We start from the raw sequence: 15,255 nt of genomic DNA, 5'->3' as shown, positions 1-15,255 counted from the left end.
AGAGCATCAGACTGGGACGCGGAAGACCCAGGTTTGAAACCCCGAGGACACTGGCTTGAGCGCGGGCTCATCTGGTTTGAGTAAAGCTCACTAACTTGAGCCTAAGGTTGCTGGCTTTTGAGCAAGGGGTCACTCCATCTACTGTAGCCCCCAGCCCCCAAGGCACATGAGAAAACCATCAAGGAACAACTAAGGTTCGCAACAAAGAACTGATGCTTCCCATCTCTCTCCCTTCCTGTCTGTCTGTCCCTATCTATCCATTTCTGTTTGTCACAAAAAAAAGGTTTAATATCAACCACAAACATTTCAGTGTAAAGAATGGAATGACAAAATGCACTCAGAGCAGTGGAAGCAACTGCTGATTTCTACTTTGATAAAAGAAACCCACACCTAAAATTTGTGGCAAAGATGTAAACTAGAACCAAGACATTTTGAGTCCTGAGGACTTTGAGGGGAGAAAAAGGTGTAAACCAGCATCTAAAAATAAAAGAAAATACAGTATTGGATCAGGAAATGTTTAGAAAAGAAATCTAGAAAGCAATGAAAATAGAAAAAGCAAATTGATACTAAAAGTGTTTTAATACACAATTTGCACAGTCCATATGATGAAGCACTCACATCTCACATTTCTTCCTGGCTAAATGAAGCATTTAAGAAACACTCCAGAATTTGAAAGTTTAATAATATTCACCTGTTAATACATATAAATCACTGGATGGTCAGAATTTTTTTAAAATCTAAATTAAAACAAAAACAAAACCTAAATAAGAAACCAAAAATTAGAAGAGATTTTTCTTACAAGTCAATTAACATTTATATGGCTTTACAAACAGTGTTATATTAAAACAGGCAGGCAAAAGATATAATACAGTGTTCCCAATGCTGAGAAATCTGGAGGAATTAAAAAGCAAATGGACTTTTCTACAAGATGGTAAATTCCAAGTGTAACCTTAAAAGTTTGCTGACACAAAGACACATTACAATCAAAAGCATCATTTACACTAGGACTTATTCCTAAACTTCTGGACATCATCACTGCTAAGTTCTTAAAGATCAGTATTGTTATACTCTGCCCAGTTTATTCCTAATACAAATTCTATATCCCCATGGGTAAAATAAAAGTATATTTTAGTTGATTTATCTTCATTATTTAGTTTTTAATAAAAATAAAGTTGAAATAATACCACAATAATTTTAAAAATACAAAAACAAACTGTTTATTATAGTATAGTTTAATACAACATTTAACTATAAAAGTTGATAGTTTGAGTTTAAATTTTGTAAAATGCAGTTTGCAGAGAACAGCTTAACAGTTACTAATGATAAGAGAAGCAGCATTCTGAAACACTTTACAATTGTTGACAAGAGCTTTATTCCTAAATTTCATTAAAAAAATATACATCACAGTGACTTTGAGCTAAGAAAAGAAGTGCATTAACTTCATTTGTTTTTCCCTTCCAGAAAGGGAGCAGCCACAACTTTTAACATCCCCATATACAAATATCCAAGGCATTTATCAACCCTTCAAAACACTATAAACACATAAAAAGGAATTAAATATACAGCATGTGCTTTTGGTAAACAGAAATCTGCTTTAAGGGAAAAGGGGCAAAACACAAATCAACCCCAATCACTCCCTCCTATGCCTCAAAAACTCCCTTGTCCCACCTTGCTGATGGAATTTGTTAATTTATGATTTTTTCTTTTCCTTTAATATTTACTTCTTGTGACCCAACACAGCCTTTGCCTGAATCCTTTAAAGGCAGCTGGAAGGCCCACTATAGGCAGGGGTCAGCCAGTGCTGTATTTTCCTGGAGTTTATTTTTATTACATTTTTAAACAAGTATCTGTAACAAAACATATCTTTTCATAATAACAGGTTATAAACTTGCAATCCTTGGAGACTTTATTCATTCTAAATATATGACTACTACACTAATTAAAGTCAACATGACCAAAAGGAGAAAGAAAAAGACCCATTTTTGTTTCTTTATTACAATCAACTATATGGTACATAATTAAAGTACTTTCTGGCAAAAGTAAAGGGAACAGGTTTCTATAGAAATTTAGTAAAGGTTCAAAGTGGGATGAAAAAAATTGCCAGAGTGAAGCACAATAAACTGCTTACTAAAAAACATACTAACTCGTTCCATATACTAATCTGAAATTACTAGCTAATACCACTACTCAAAATATCAGAAACCCAATGTGTTCCTGTCTATATTATGAAGTTTTTACTTTTCAGTTGCCTATCTTCCATTGCGTACAAGAATCAAATGGAATTCAGCAAAGCCAATGTGAATATCACACTGTGCAAAGATTTATCAGTCAAATTTTTGAAACTTCGGCGAAGGCTTTAATTTAAGAAGCTTAGAAACTACAATGGTCTAATGTAGGAACTCCAACTATATAATAACTTAAAAATGTTTTAAAGCAACCCAGCAGCTTCTCGACTGCTCATTTAGTATAAATCATTCTGTTGTGTCAATTTCTGTGGCAGAAGGTTTACCCAGAAAAAGTGTTCACTTGAAATATTTATGAATAAATTTTTCCGATATTACCAATCAAGCAATAAAGACAAACTAAGTATCTTTAACAGGTATTAAGTCAAAGATACTTTGAGGACAATTATAAACTCAGACATAACTATAAAATCAAAGACAAGGTATTAAGTAGCTTGACTTCTAGGAAAACTGAGTGGGTTCAAATAACTACAGGTGATACAGTGATTACAAATGTAGTGAGAGGAGAGGATCGGTTGAGCTGTGTGCTATCTGAATGCAAAGGAAGACTTGAGGAACAGTAAATGCTTTTTAATCATTTTCTAAATGTTCTTTATATTGTGAATATAATATCTAGCTGTCATCTCTCATCTCCTTTGCCATCATCTGCTTATAAAATAGCTTATAAAGCTTTTTTTAATTAAAAAAAAAAAAGACCTGTAAATGTTTAGCATGGAGTTGCTCTTCTGATAACCAAAATAAAAGAATACTACTTATAGAAATTATTGAACTTTTCCCCCTATTGTTACTTGCCTATAATTCTTAGTAGATAAAGCTCTGGGTCATCAGACAACATAAAAGTATGTTGTTTTATCATAGGTTTTTTTTTAATATAACTTTATTATAGGACCTGTAATAAACAGTTATATTAAAAAAACAACACAGGACCTTTCTTAAATAGCACCTTTCTTGAAGCTCAAATAGTTTATAACAAATATTTTAAAAGTGCAATTTACTGAATTTAAAACAAATAATAACTGTTTTAAAATATACTACATAATAGCTTGGGCACTCCAGATCCAATTATCCCTAGAGTGGGAGTATAGTCAAAGTTTCAAAGGAATCAATCACCCTGAATTATCATAAACATTTACTACTTTTATAATCAGGGGGAAAAAATTATAAAGACTCCACTATGGATATTTATTTCAAGATATTCCAAACAATTGCACAACCATTACCGTATTCATTACGCAAACAGCTACCATAAATGTCTATGTATCATTAATGTATTAATAATGGGAAATATGTTAAGCATTGGTTTGCTCAGTACAAACAGTATTTAGTAGCTACTGGGTTTACCAAGAAGCTGTCTTGGTAATAGAGTTGATGCTATCTTTACAAATATTAAAGTACAAAACACTCTAGAAGCTACTATTAATTGGAATTCTGAAATTTCTTTTCAAATGAGGCAGGATTTTGTGTTTGCTGGATGTTCAGTATTTTATTTAGAAGAGAAACTACAGAATAAAAGGCTACACATCACAAAAATAGCAGTATATAACACATAAAATTCTAAATGGACTTTAGATATCTTTCATCTTTAACTCTGTAAGCTATCAAATTTTGCAATTTTCTATTCTACATGGTAATGTGATACATGCCCAGTTAAAATAATGTTAACAGTAATGGTATAAACCACCTGAATAGAAAGAACCCAGAGTCATAAACATGCTATAGCCTACTGTGATACATATATAGAAAAGTTGCAGTTTCTTGTCATTTGAAACTCACAGCTATGAGAAGTAGAGAAGTCAATTTAAGTTAAAAAAAAAAAAAAAAAAGCATGCGGAGTTAACACTCAACTCCATATAGGTCAGTGGCCAAAAAAGAAATCCTGGAAGTTAACGTGTCAATACTAACAACTTTTAGAATCTAACTTAAATAATTTCACGAGTGATATGCTTTAGTGAGAATTTTTTTTTCCCATTTTGGAGAAGATAATAAAACAATGTTTTTGAAAAGCAAAAGTTTAATCTCTTCAGACCAAAAACAACATAGATTGAAAATCACAATCTGACCTTCCAAGGTTACTTGTCAAACGCTGTATAACAGCAAGTCAAGCTCAATCAGTACATCAACTGAAAAAATACCCAATTTTTATAGATAGTTAAGTAAAACTAGACATGGAAAATATTAATATGAAACAAGCTACAGGTGGAACTATAAAGAACAGCATATGAAGTGCAATATAAATAAATATCTATTTTAAAGCACAAATTACTATAAAATTGAAAGTGATGACTTAAGATCTCAAGTTATTAGGATCCTGCTTCTGCATAATTAAAAGCTGCTGCTGCAAGCCTCTATTATAAATCCATTCGGAAAATCTTTACATAACTTTTTCTATCTAGTGGCTTCTAAAGTTACTTTAATCATGAGAAACACAAGCTTTTGTAACAATGTATTCCAACAATCAGTTATGCTTGTTTCCAGCTGATCACACAAATTAGGGTATAGAGTATTATGTTTGCTATTGGCTGATTGTTGCAACACAAAAATGTATACATGAAATAGTGAAACATAGCACACAGTATTACACCAAAGTGTTTTCTCATTTCAAGTTTATTAAAACTTTAGCAGTACAAATTATCCAGGTTGCAGATTATCAAAAGATCAACTCAATAAAGTCCACATTAAAAAAAAAAAGACAAACATAAAACAATCAAAAAACAATAAAAAGAGGAGAAACAACATAAAGGAGATTCATCACCAAGTCTCTAAAACTTAAAACTCGAGACAGAATGGAAATAAGAAGTTATACAACTCACTCATCCACTTTTGTCTTCATCTGTTCCAGGGCTTGATTCATGATCAAATTTTTTATTTTTATCATGTACATGGTCGTTTTCTTGACCCTTTGATTTTTGGTTTTCTTTTTCCACTGAGGACCTGGTCTTCTCATCCTCCTTATTTTTCAATGTGGAGAACTTTAATTCATTGTCCTGACTACTTTGTTTTATTTTTGAGAATGGACTTGGATCTCTTTCAGCCTTTTTATCCCTGTTATTATTTGAACTATTATGATCACGACTTCTAGAGTACACTCTCTTCTCACCCTCAGAATTTTCTTTTCTGTGTGAACTCTTACTTTCTTGGTTTCTATATTTCTCTTTGTTTCTGCTTTGACTTTCTTCTCTCTCTGAGCTCCATGAATCTCTCCTCCTCCTCCGTCTGTCTTTACTTCTCGATCTTCCTGGCGTTGCTCTTCTCTCTCGGCTCCGTGATCTTCCTCTTCTCCTGTATTCCTGTTCTCTGTATCTGTGGTACTCCTTGCTTCTGCTGCGATCTCGGTCATGGCTTCTGGATCGCACTCTTCTGCTCCTGTCCCTACTTCTGCTTCGTTCCCTTGTCCTACTATTGTAACTGTGTTTGCTTTTAGTTGTATCATGCTCTCTACTCCTAGACTGTGCATGTCTATCCTTTTCTTTACTTTTATTATGATCATGCTCATTACTTTTAGATTCTAACTGTTTAGACTTCTCTTTACTTCTACTCCTCTCTTGATCTTTTCCTTTAGATTCAGACTTTTCTTTTTCTTTAGCATTCTCATGATCCTTTTCTTTACTCCTTGACCTCATCTTCTTTTCTTCATGTCTATGATGCTTTGTATCCCTTTCCTTACTCTTTGATTTCTCTTTGCTTTTACTCCTACTTTTAGATTTAGCCCTTTTCTTCACCTTGTTTTTATTATACTTGTCATCCTTTTCTGAATTTCTTCTGATGTCTCTCTCTTTGCTGTTAGATTTATGGTCTTTAACTTTCTTTTCCTTTTCACTTTTTCTATTTGGACTCTCAGACACATGCCTGTGATCAGTAATTTTCTTCTCTTTTACTCTAACTGGGCTTCTTTGATTTTCTTTAATTTCATTTAACTCACTCCTAAAAAATAAAAAAAAATAGATTTATTGAAATTTTATTAAGACTGGTGTCTATTATTAGCTATGATATTCTATTTCCCCTAAGATATCCAGAAACAATTAAAATGGCTATAAATAACTTTATGTACAATAGCAAAAAAATACTTGTCATTACATTTGAAATATAGTTAAATCTTACTTATCCCCTTTGATCCATCTTTCACCACTTGATACTCTCATTCTTTGAGCTCTTTGCATTTCTTGCCTCCAATGTGGAGGAGTCTCACTACGTCTGAAACGATCCCTTGATCTGGATCTAGATGGAGTTCGATAACGCTTAGGAAAACAAAAAGGGAAAAATATTAACATATAAAATGAAGAGACTAGCCAAAAAATATACATACTTAAAGCATGTAGACACAGAAAATAGGGTGGCAATAGCCAGAGGGAAGGGGACCGGATGGTGGTTGTAGGTGAGGGTAGGCAAAGGGGTGGGGAATGGGAACAGAAAGAAATTTTGCTTGGGGTGGAGGGTGCATGACACGGTGTGTCAAAGGTGTTGATTTGAGTTGTACACTTGAAACCTATATGATTTTGTAATCCAATGTCATCCCAATAAATAAATTTTAAAAATATTATACCACAGCTAAAGTATATGTATTTTTAAGTTCAACCAAAATATCTGATATTTCTATGCCTCCTAAAATAACTAAAATTTCTCAATTTTCATGTAGGAAACCAATGACGTAGAACTACTTTAAATAGTCCTACTTTAAGTTCCAAATAAGAAGCATTAACCACAGAAACTCTAGCCACCCACATCGTCTCTATGGAACTGTCCTATTTAAGTGATGCTAAAGCATAACAGGTGCAGGAACCCTGACAAGTTGCTAAGTTCCAACGTGGAATAATATCTTCTTGATGTTTCAAAACAATTCCCATATTATGAAAAAACTGAGTAAATGCAGACATGCTCATTTATTCAACCAGTATTAACACAACTCTTAGGATAGCCAACCATTACACCACATATTTGAGGAAAATTTAGTAAGTGAAGATGTATCTGATTTTGCTGTCTTGGAATTTATATTCTACAAGGCCAGGAGAACACAGAGAGACACATAATCACAAATTTAAGGATATATTCAGCCACAATTAGAATGAATGTCAAAAAGGAAGTAAAAGGTGCTCAGAGAATATGTAACAAATATCTGACCTAGTATGGAGAAAAAGTGGGGAAGTTAAATGATAATTAAAAGCTAAGAACTAAAGAATATGCATGAGGAGTTAACCTAGACAAGGGTAAGGAAAAAGAGGTAATGAGGGTGCAGAAGAACATGTGAGGCATACGAAATATACCATGTTTGAAGGTAGGAAGAGATAGCATGTTTTAGAAATAATCAGAAGATAGATCAACGTGGCTAAAGACAAAAACTGCAACGGAAAGCAGTACTTGATAATAGTGATGAGGTAAACAAGGATAAGTTTTGTGTGATCTTGTAAGGCATGATGACATTTTGGATTTATTAGAAAGTCAATGACAAAGGAGTGACATAATCAGTTTTTCGTTTTTAGTGATTGTTCTACATACTATTTACAGAAATAATTAGATCAGTGGTTCTCAAAATATGATGTAGGGATCCCAAGACTCAGGGGATCTGTAAGGTTAAAACTATTTTCATGCCTGACCAGGTGGTGGCGCAGTGGATAGAGCGTTGGACTGGGATGAGGAGGACCCAGGTTCGAGACCCCTAGGTCGCCAGCTTGAGCACAGGCTCATCTGGTTTGAGCAAAAGCTTAACAGCATGGACCTAAGGTCACTGGCTCGAGCAAGGGGTCACTCGGTCTGCTGAAGGCCCGCGGTCAAGGCACATATGAGAAAGCAATCAATGAACAACTAAGGCGTTGCAACGAAAAACTAATGATTGATGCTTCTTATCTCTCTCCATTCCTGTCTGTCCCTATCTGTCCCTCTCTCTGACTCTCTCTCTGTGTAAAAAGAAAAAAACCCAAAAAACTATTTTCATATCATCACATTATTTGCCTTATTCACTTTCATTATCACAGAGTAGAAAAGGCCTACTTTTGTCAACCCCTGTGGTCTTGTGTTTTAAATACTTCTCAGTTTTAATTTCTAAAAGTAAATATTGATGGATATAATCCACATCAAAAAAAAGTTCTTTTGAGTCCTTAGTAATTTTTAAAAGTATAAAGAAGTCTTAAGACAAGAAAGTTTGAGAACTGTCATGAGTACACAGTTAGAAAGCTATTTACTGTTGTGAGAATATATAAGAAGTTAAATTAATACAACTGGAGTAGAGCTTGAGAGAAGCAGCTGGGTTTCAGAGTACTTAGGAGGTTAGACTGAGAGGATCTGGGGATGAATAAGATATCTAAGGCAGGAAAAACAAAATAACTCTTGGGCTTCAGGTTTAAGTGACTGCACAGGTGGTGGTGTCTGTCACAAGAACAGGAATCTAAAGGATAATCTGGTCTGAAGACAAAGTGCTTATGGTCAACACTGTATGTACTGAGTTTAAGGTGCCCATTAAGCAACTAAATGGCTGTCAAATAAGCTTTGGTGAGAAGAGATAAAAATTTGAGTTATCAGCATAGCTGCTGAAGTCATGCAAGTGATGAGACTGTCTAAGCAGCATAAGCAAAATGAGAAGAGCTGGAACCCTGAGATATTACAGTATTTAAAAGTGGGGCAGAAGAGTATGAACTGGCACTGGAAAATTCAAGATAGACTGGCCAGAGATAAGAAGAAAAGACAGTGGAAGCAAAGTGAAAAGAGTATTACAAGCAGAGAGATGAAGTAAGACGAAGATAGAAAGAATGCACTGGATTTTGTGACGTGCAGCTGACCAAACTGCAAGTGCTATTTGCAGCAGAATGGTAGAAGATAAACTGAAATGGATGAGGAATGAGTAGGAAGTAAAGAAATAATATATTAAGTATAGCCAAATTTCTAAAATTCTGAAAACACAGTAGACATTTAGAATGAAATATAAAATTAAGAGTTAATTTTTAATGAGAAGAGATACAGTGGTCAGGAAGTAACACGGGGCATAGGAAAGATTTTGATCTCACTTTACACTACGGCCCCGAGGCCATTTATCCGGCCCCCGCCGCACTTCCGGAAGGGGCACCTCTTTCATTGGTGGTCAGTGAGAGGAGCACTGTTTGTGGTGCTCCTCCAACAGTCTGAGGGACAGTGAACTTGCCCCCTGTGTAAAAAGTTTAGGGACCCCTGCTTTACACCATGTACATGTAAAATCCATTAACATCCCATGGATTTTCAGTTTGGAAGTACTAACACAAGTTACTATGAAAAGAGAACATAACAATTCAATATCCACATATTCTCTAAATTTTAGTTACTTACATGTAAAATATTGAAGAAACCCTAAAACTATTTTAAGATAAATGCAATACCATTAGGATTTATAAGAAAAGAATCACCTACCCTTGGTCCTCTTCCTTTAATTTTCCTGCCAGACCTAGTTACTAAAAGTCGCCTCTGGTATGAAGGGGGCTGGGAGTTAGGTGGATTACTAGAAGAAAGCAAAGCGAAAAATTAAAACATTATTTCATAAAAATAAATCTGGGGAATAAAACTTTACTGATCTAAGGTAGTAAATTTAAAATCTTATATATAATCCATGGTTCTCAAGCAAGAATGTTATCAATTCCTAGTATGTATCTGGAAAAGTATGGGAGCATATTTACAACCATCAGTAACAACAGTGATGATACTGGTACTAAATATCCAGGAGTCAGGAATGCTAAAATCCCATAATGCATTAGGATGAAGATCTATTATGCTCCCAAAATTCCAACTGTGTCCTGTTGAGAAATATTGTTATGTAATCATTACTAAGATGATGTTAACTTGATAGTGCTAAGGAAAATCAATGCAGAAGAGTACACTATATACTTAAGAGAATAGTTTTAAAACTATCTTATTCCGAAGTTCCTTATTATCTTATGAACTGTTGTTCACTGGAAGTAAAACTATAGAGAAGTGTAATTAATGTGAATTAAGCAGAAAAAAGCTAGTCTGAATTAGCAAAATGTTTATACCAAAAAGAAAAACTATTTTCAAATAATGAGTGAACCCTAAGTTATATTTGAAAAGTTCATTCTATAGTAGTTCAAACATTTTCTCTTTAATATTTACTTCCTGAGAAACACCCTTACTTGAGGAAAAAGAAGTCTGACTCATCAATATTAAAATAACTAAGACTTACTTTCATATTTTTACTGTATTATAAAAATAAAGAGGGATTGTTCCAAATATTGCTCTTATAACATACATCTGATCATAAATAAGAAGAAGACCTCAACATTTTATATAGAAAAACTTTGAAAGTATATGACATGAAATCAATTTTCATTACCAAAATACTATAAATCATGCAGGAAAACGGCATTTTACCCTATCAAAGAAAATAAAAAAGGTTTTTACTTGCTTAAAAATGTAATGTACACAAATAACAGTAAAACATTTATCTTGCTTGTTAATGGAATTGGTTAAGAATTCCACATATGTTTTTCGCATTTGTAGTGCCTTTTTTTTTTAACTTTTATTCAAAATCTGTTTCAATTAATTTAATCTTTTAACTATGTGGTTAGCAAAAAGGAGCTTTATGAACATCATACCATTAAAAAAAGATTTCTATTTTGGGACAAAGTCACAAATGAAATCATCTAAAATAAGAAACATTTTTTTAAAAAGAAGAGATTACGGTAAAGACTGAGGGGCACTCGCTAAGATATACCTGTGCACATTCACATACCACTCTCTTTCCCTGTCTCTTTCTCTGGTTTTTCTTTCTTTTTCATCAGCTTTAGGAGGACTTTTTCTCATTAGAAATCTATTTTCAGGTATAGGAGGGATCTCTTCTGGACGGACAGTAGACTGCGGTTGTGCATCAACATTTTCAGCCTCACTTTCACTTGATGCGCTTAACAGAAACAGAAAACAAGTTTCATTCAGTTACTATGTATCTACCCTAAAATTTCAATTGCTGGTATTTCTTTCAAGACGTCACAATATATACACCATCCCTGTACCCCCCCCCCCAAAAATGCAATTACATGGGAAAGATGCAATTTATTTTTATGATCAACCAACCGACCAAAAATTAAAATCATGTTTCTGTGTCATATTCTGAAATAATATTTCCCACTAAAATAGGCTCTCAACTGAAACTGTGGGCAATGGACTCTGATAAACTTAAGATAATTTAAAACGCAGCTAAAGAAAGTAGTTGCTTTAGAGGCAATAGGCCTATAAAGACAAGTTTTAGTAAAAACACGTTATTTCAGACAAAATGGAAAAAAATTAAACAGTGACATGTACTTTCTGTCCTTATGCCCTTATGCAAAGGAAATGAAAGACAAAACAGCAAGAGACGGCTACAGAAAACCATCATTGGTTTCTGACAATTCTCACTAATACCATATTCTTTCCCTAAATACAAACCTATAAAACCAAAGCATAATTTCATTGTGTTCAGACAAAATAAACTGAATGTTCTGTTGAACATGGAAATGAATGTGCCCAAATTTAATCTATAGACCATAGAACGTCAAAATAGTCTTATACTTAACGCTATAAAATGTTTCTATTATAATGTTCCCATATAATTGATACAAAATCCCAACAGATTTATTTACGGGAATTAGAATATAAAGGTAGTATTAAAAAGTAAAATTAAGACCTTTTCTTGCTTTTCTTTCGCTTCTTCTTTTCTTTCTTATGTTTTCGGGAATTTTTTCTATGTTTCTTTTTTCTTTTTTTTGATTTCTCGCCAGAAGCACTTTCAGAATCAGAAGAATCAGAAGAGGACTGAGAATCACTTGAGCTATCTGAGTCACTGGATGATGATGAGGAGGAGGATGACTTATGCCTTTTCTTTTCTTCTTTCTTAGCTTTCATAAAGAAAAAAAAGGGTTTTTGGTCGACACTTTTTAGACAAATTTTGTAAGGGGAAATGTGTATTTTCTAAGTCCAGCATTTCAGACCTAGCTCAGCCATCTACTTTTGAACAGATGGGACAGGAAAGGAGTCAGGAGTCAGGATTAGAATCCAGGTTTCCAGATTCATAGGTCAGTTTCATCTGTTAAATCAAAGAATTCTGAAAACATAACAGGTAAATCTAAAACAATAAAGTAAATTAATTTTAGGCAACATCTGGCAACAGGTTGTTTTTTAAAAAAAAACATTTCAGAGTCCCAGATTCTAATCTTCTTGTAGTGTTCAACTTTTTCTCTTATCAAGACTGCAGATAGAACCGAGAGAAATAGCAGAAAAAATACTTCACATGAATATGCAAATAAAACAAACAATTCCATTAGCATGGGCTTAAGTTTCCATACCTGAACATCCCCTAATGATTAAGAAATATATCTTTGCCTGGCCTGTGGTGGCGCAGCAGATAGAGCATTAACCTGGAATGCTGAGATCACCAGTTCTAAACCCTGGGTTTGCCCGGTCAGGGCACATGTGACAAGCAACCAATGAACAACTAAAGTGAAGCAACTATGAGTTGATATTTCTCGCTCAACCCCCTCTTTTCTCTTCTCTCTCTTTGAAATCAATAAAAGAAATCTTAAACAAAAATTTAGCTTTAGTTGAAGAGAAGACTTACCAATGATTAATAACCATATTTTGAGATCTCTACAAAAAAAAAATAAAAATAAAAATTTTACTTTGGGTTGAGAAAGTAATAATTTTAATAGAGGCCCCCAAACTCAAATGTTTTAAGGACTAGGTAACTAACATAAATAAGTGAAATTACATAGAACTACAACGTTATATGAAATAGAAATACAGAAAGAATACATTACACAACATACAGGTGCAATCAGTAAAATAAAACATGTATAAAAATGGGAAACACTTCAGGAAAAATGACCTAGGCTGCTCAATAAATAAATCTCAAGGAAATAAAAAGGGAGATGGTGTTGGAATCTATTAAAAACAAAAACAAAAAAACTTCTAAGACTAACTTTAAAAGACATGTACTCTGCCCTCAGAGTTTACAATGTATTTTGAAAGTAAGACCAACAAGTTTGAATTCAATGGCTAAGAGCATCGGGAAATCTACACTTACTAACTTTTCTAGAAATTCTGACTATAAATTGCTTACAAGTTTAGGCATACCATCAAAAGTAAAGTGGAAATGCTTCGTAGAACTAGTCAGTTATGTTCAAATTGTATTCTAACATATCAATCAAATGGAACAAATGTTTCAAAACAAGCAGTATAGCAGAATTGATTATATTAGGATTAGAAACAGGGTTGTGAAAATATCTGCAGAGTACTTACAAAATGTTAACCATTAAAGTCCTTCATAGGCGTAATTTAAGGATGCATATACAGTATTCTAGATTTTAGAAGGGCAGATTTTTTACATAAGGTAAAAAGCTTCAAGAAAGGAATGAGTCAATTCTGAACAACATGAAATAGAGTTATCCCTCCCTAACCTCCTGCTAAGTACAGGTTTGGGCAAAAGTAAGTTTACAGTTGTTTGTATGGAAAAATAATACAATAAATAATAATAATACAAGAATAAACTGTTTTGTGTACTTACGAGTGTAAATCTACTTTTTTCCCATCGTGTGGAAGTAGAAAGCCTACACATAATACAAACAAACAAACATAAAAAGCCTCTGAAAGGTAAAAAGAAGGCAGAGTGGCCAGAGATCTGGAGGATGACATGGTAGTTTTCAATTTGCCTGCCATATATCCTAGACTTCATGCTGGAGAAGCCTGCAACTCGGAAACACCAATGAGTAAATGCTTTTGAAGCCTCCAGAAAAGCTCTCTCTAGACAAAGGACTTGGAAAGGATGATTTAGCAGACTAAAAAAATAAAACATTAAAAAATAAAATTGTTTCTAATGTCTGCTCTACTCTAAGCAAATATACGGAAAAGGAAAGGTTCACCTACTCCCGCTCAGCTATGTCAGCAGAGACAAAGTAGAGAATTTGGATTTCTAGTATTGTCTCTATCATGCTCCCACAGCACCCTGCCAGTGATGTCAGTGGGTATCATGTGGGAAGCCTATCCCTACAATGGCAAGTGGCATGAATTTCAGAGAAAAGTAAGCTAGAGAAAGGGATGGTTTAAACATATAGGAAGTTCTGGGCTGACCAAGTGAAACAGACCCAAACTAATATAGCAAAAGGTTTGAGAATTAAACTGTATAGTGTTGAATACACTGAAGTTTACAGTAGGGTCCCTCGGTAGCACACAAATGAAGCACACCAGAAGAGCACTCTGAGAACGAAATTATTATTGAAACCACAGTCCACAAACCCACATAGGCCAGGCCCTACATGCTAAACCTAAATAAAGTGCTTGATAAAAAAGAAAAGATGAACAGAATCCAGAGTCTTATAATATCCCAAATGTCCAGGAAATCCCCCAAAATAAATAAATAATTCACTATTAATACCAAGAACCAGAAAAATCACAACTTAGTACAATAACCTCACTAAATGTGCTTAATAACAGAGAGGAGATGACAGAGCAACGTGTTAGTGAACCAGAAGATAGACCAATAGAAATTATCACTCTCAACATCAGAAAAATATAATAAAAGATGAACAGAGTCAGAGATATCTGTAGGACAATAAACAAAAAGTCTAACATTTGTCTTATAAGAATTGAGGAGAAAAAAGCTATCCGGCCAGGGCTCAATTTTCATTTATTTTATTTTTTTAAAGAGAGACAGAGAGAGGGAGAGAGAGAGGAGGGGGAAGGGAAACGTTTATTTGCTGTTCCACTCAGTTGTGCATTCTTTGGTTGCTTCATGTGTGTGCCCTGACCAGGGATCAAACTCTCAACCTTGTCATTTCGGGACAATGCTCTTAACTGACTGAGCTACTGGCCAGGACTCTAAAGTTTCTTAAACCATGTTAGTCTCTTCAATTGTACACTCTCTTTCGCTGGAAAAGTTATCTATTTCCCATGCTATTTAAACAATTAAAAAAATTCCATAAAGAAGGTGGAAGCAGGATAAATTACTGCAAACTAATAGTAAAAAGTTAAATGATTCTGTAGTAAATGAACAAACGATGAAGATAAAACATTTAGA

The 15,255-nt window shown here is 33.9% G+C and overlaps 1 protein-coding gene across 15 annotated transcripts in view; it reads right to left on the bottom strand.

Moving 5' to 3' along the window:
• Positions 1–560: 560 nt before the first annotated feature.
• Positions 561–15,255, bottom strand: part of PPIG (peptidylprolyl isomerase G) — a 58,012-nt gene continuing 43,317 nt past the window's right edge. For 14 of the 15 annotated variants that reach the window (XM_066346453.1, XM_066346444.1, XM_066346446.1 and 11 more), the window contains 5 exons: positions 11,872–12,082; positions 10,927–11,112; positions 9,612–9,699; positions 6,342–6,478; positions 561–6,164 (listed from right to left, as the gene is read on the bottom strand). In XM_066346453.1, coding sequence (XP_066202550.1) covers positions 5,054–6,164; positions 6,342–6,478; positions 9,612–9,699; positions 10,927–11,112; positions 11,872–12,082 — 1,733 coding nt within the window. In that variant the 3' untranslated portion in view covers positions 561–5,053. The remainder of the gene's footprint in view (positions 6,165–6,341; positions 6,479–9,611; positions 9,700–10,926; positions 11,113–11,871; positions 12,083–15,255) is intronic. The other variant, XM_066346455.1, reaches the window with a different exon arrangement.

The sequence above is a fragment of the Saccopteryx leptura genome, chromosome 7 (genome assembly GCF_036850995.1).
Source record: "Saccopteryx leptura isolate mSacLep1 chromosome 7, mSacLep1_pri_phased_curated, whole genome shotgun sequence".
In the NCBI taxonomy this organism is placed as follows: domain Eukaryota; kingdom Metazoa; phylum Chordata; class Mammalia; order Chiroptera; family Emballonuridae; genus Saccopteryx; species Saccopteryx leptura.
This window is presented reverse-complemented; position numbering and strand designations above follow the sequence as displayed.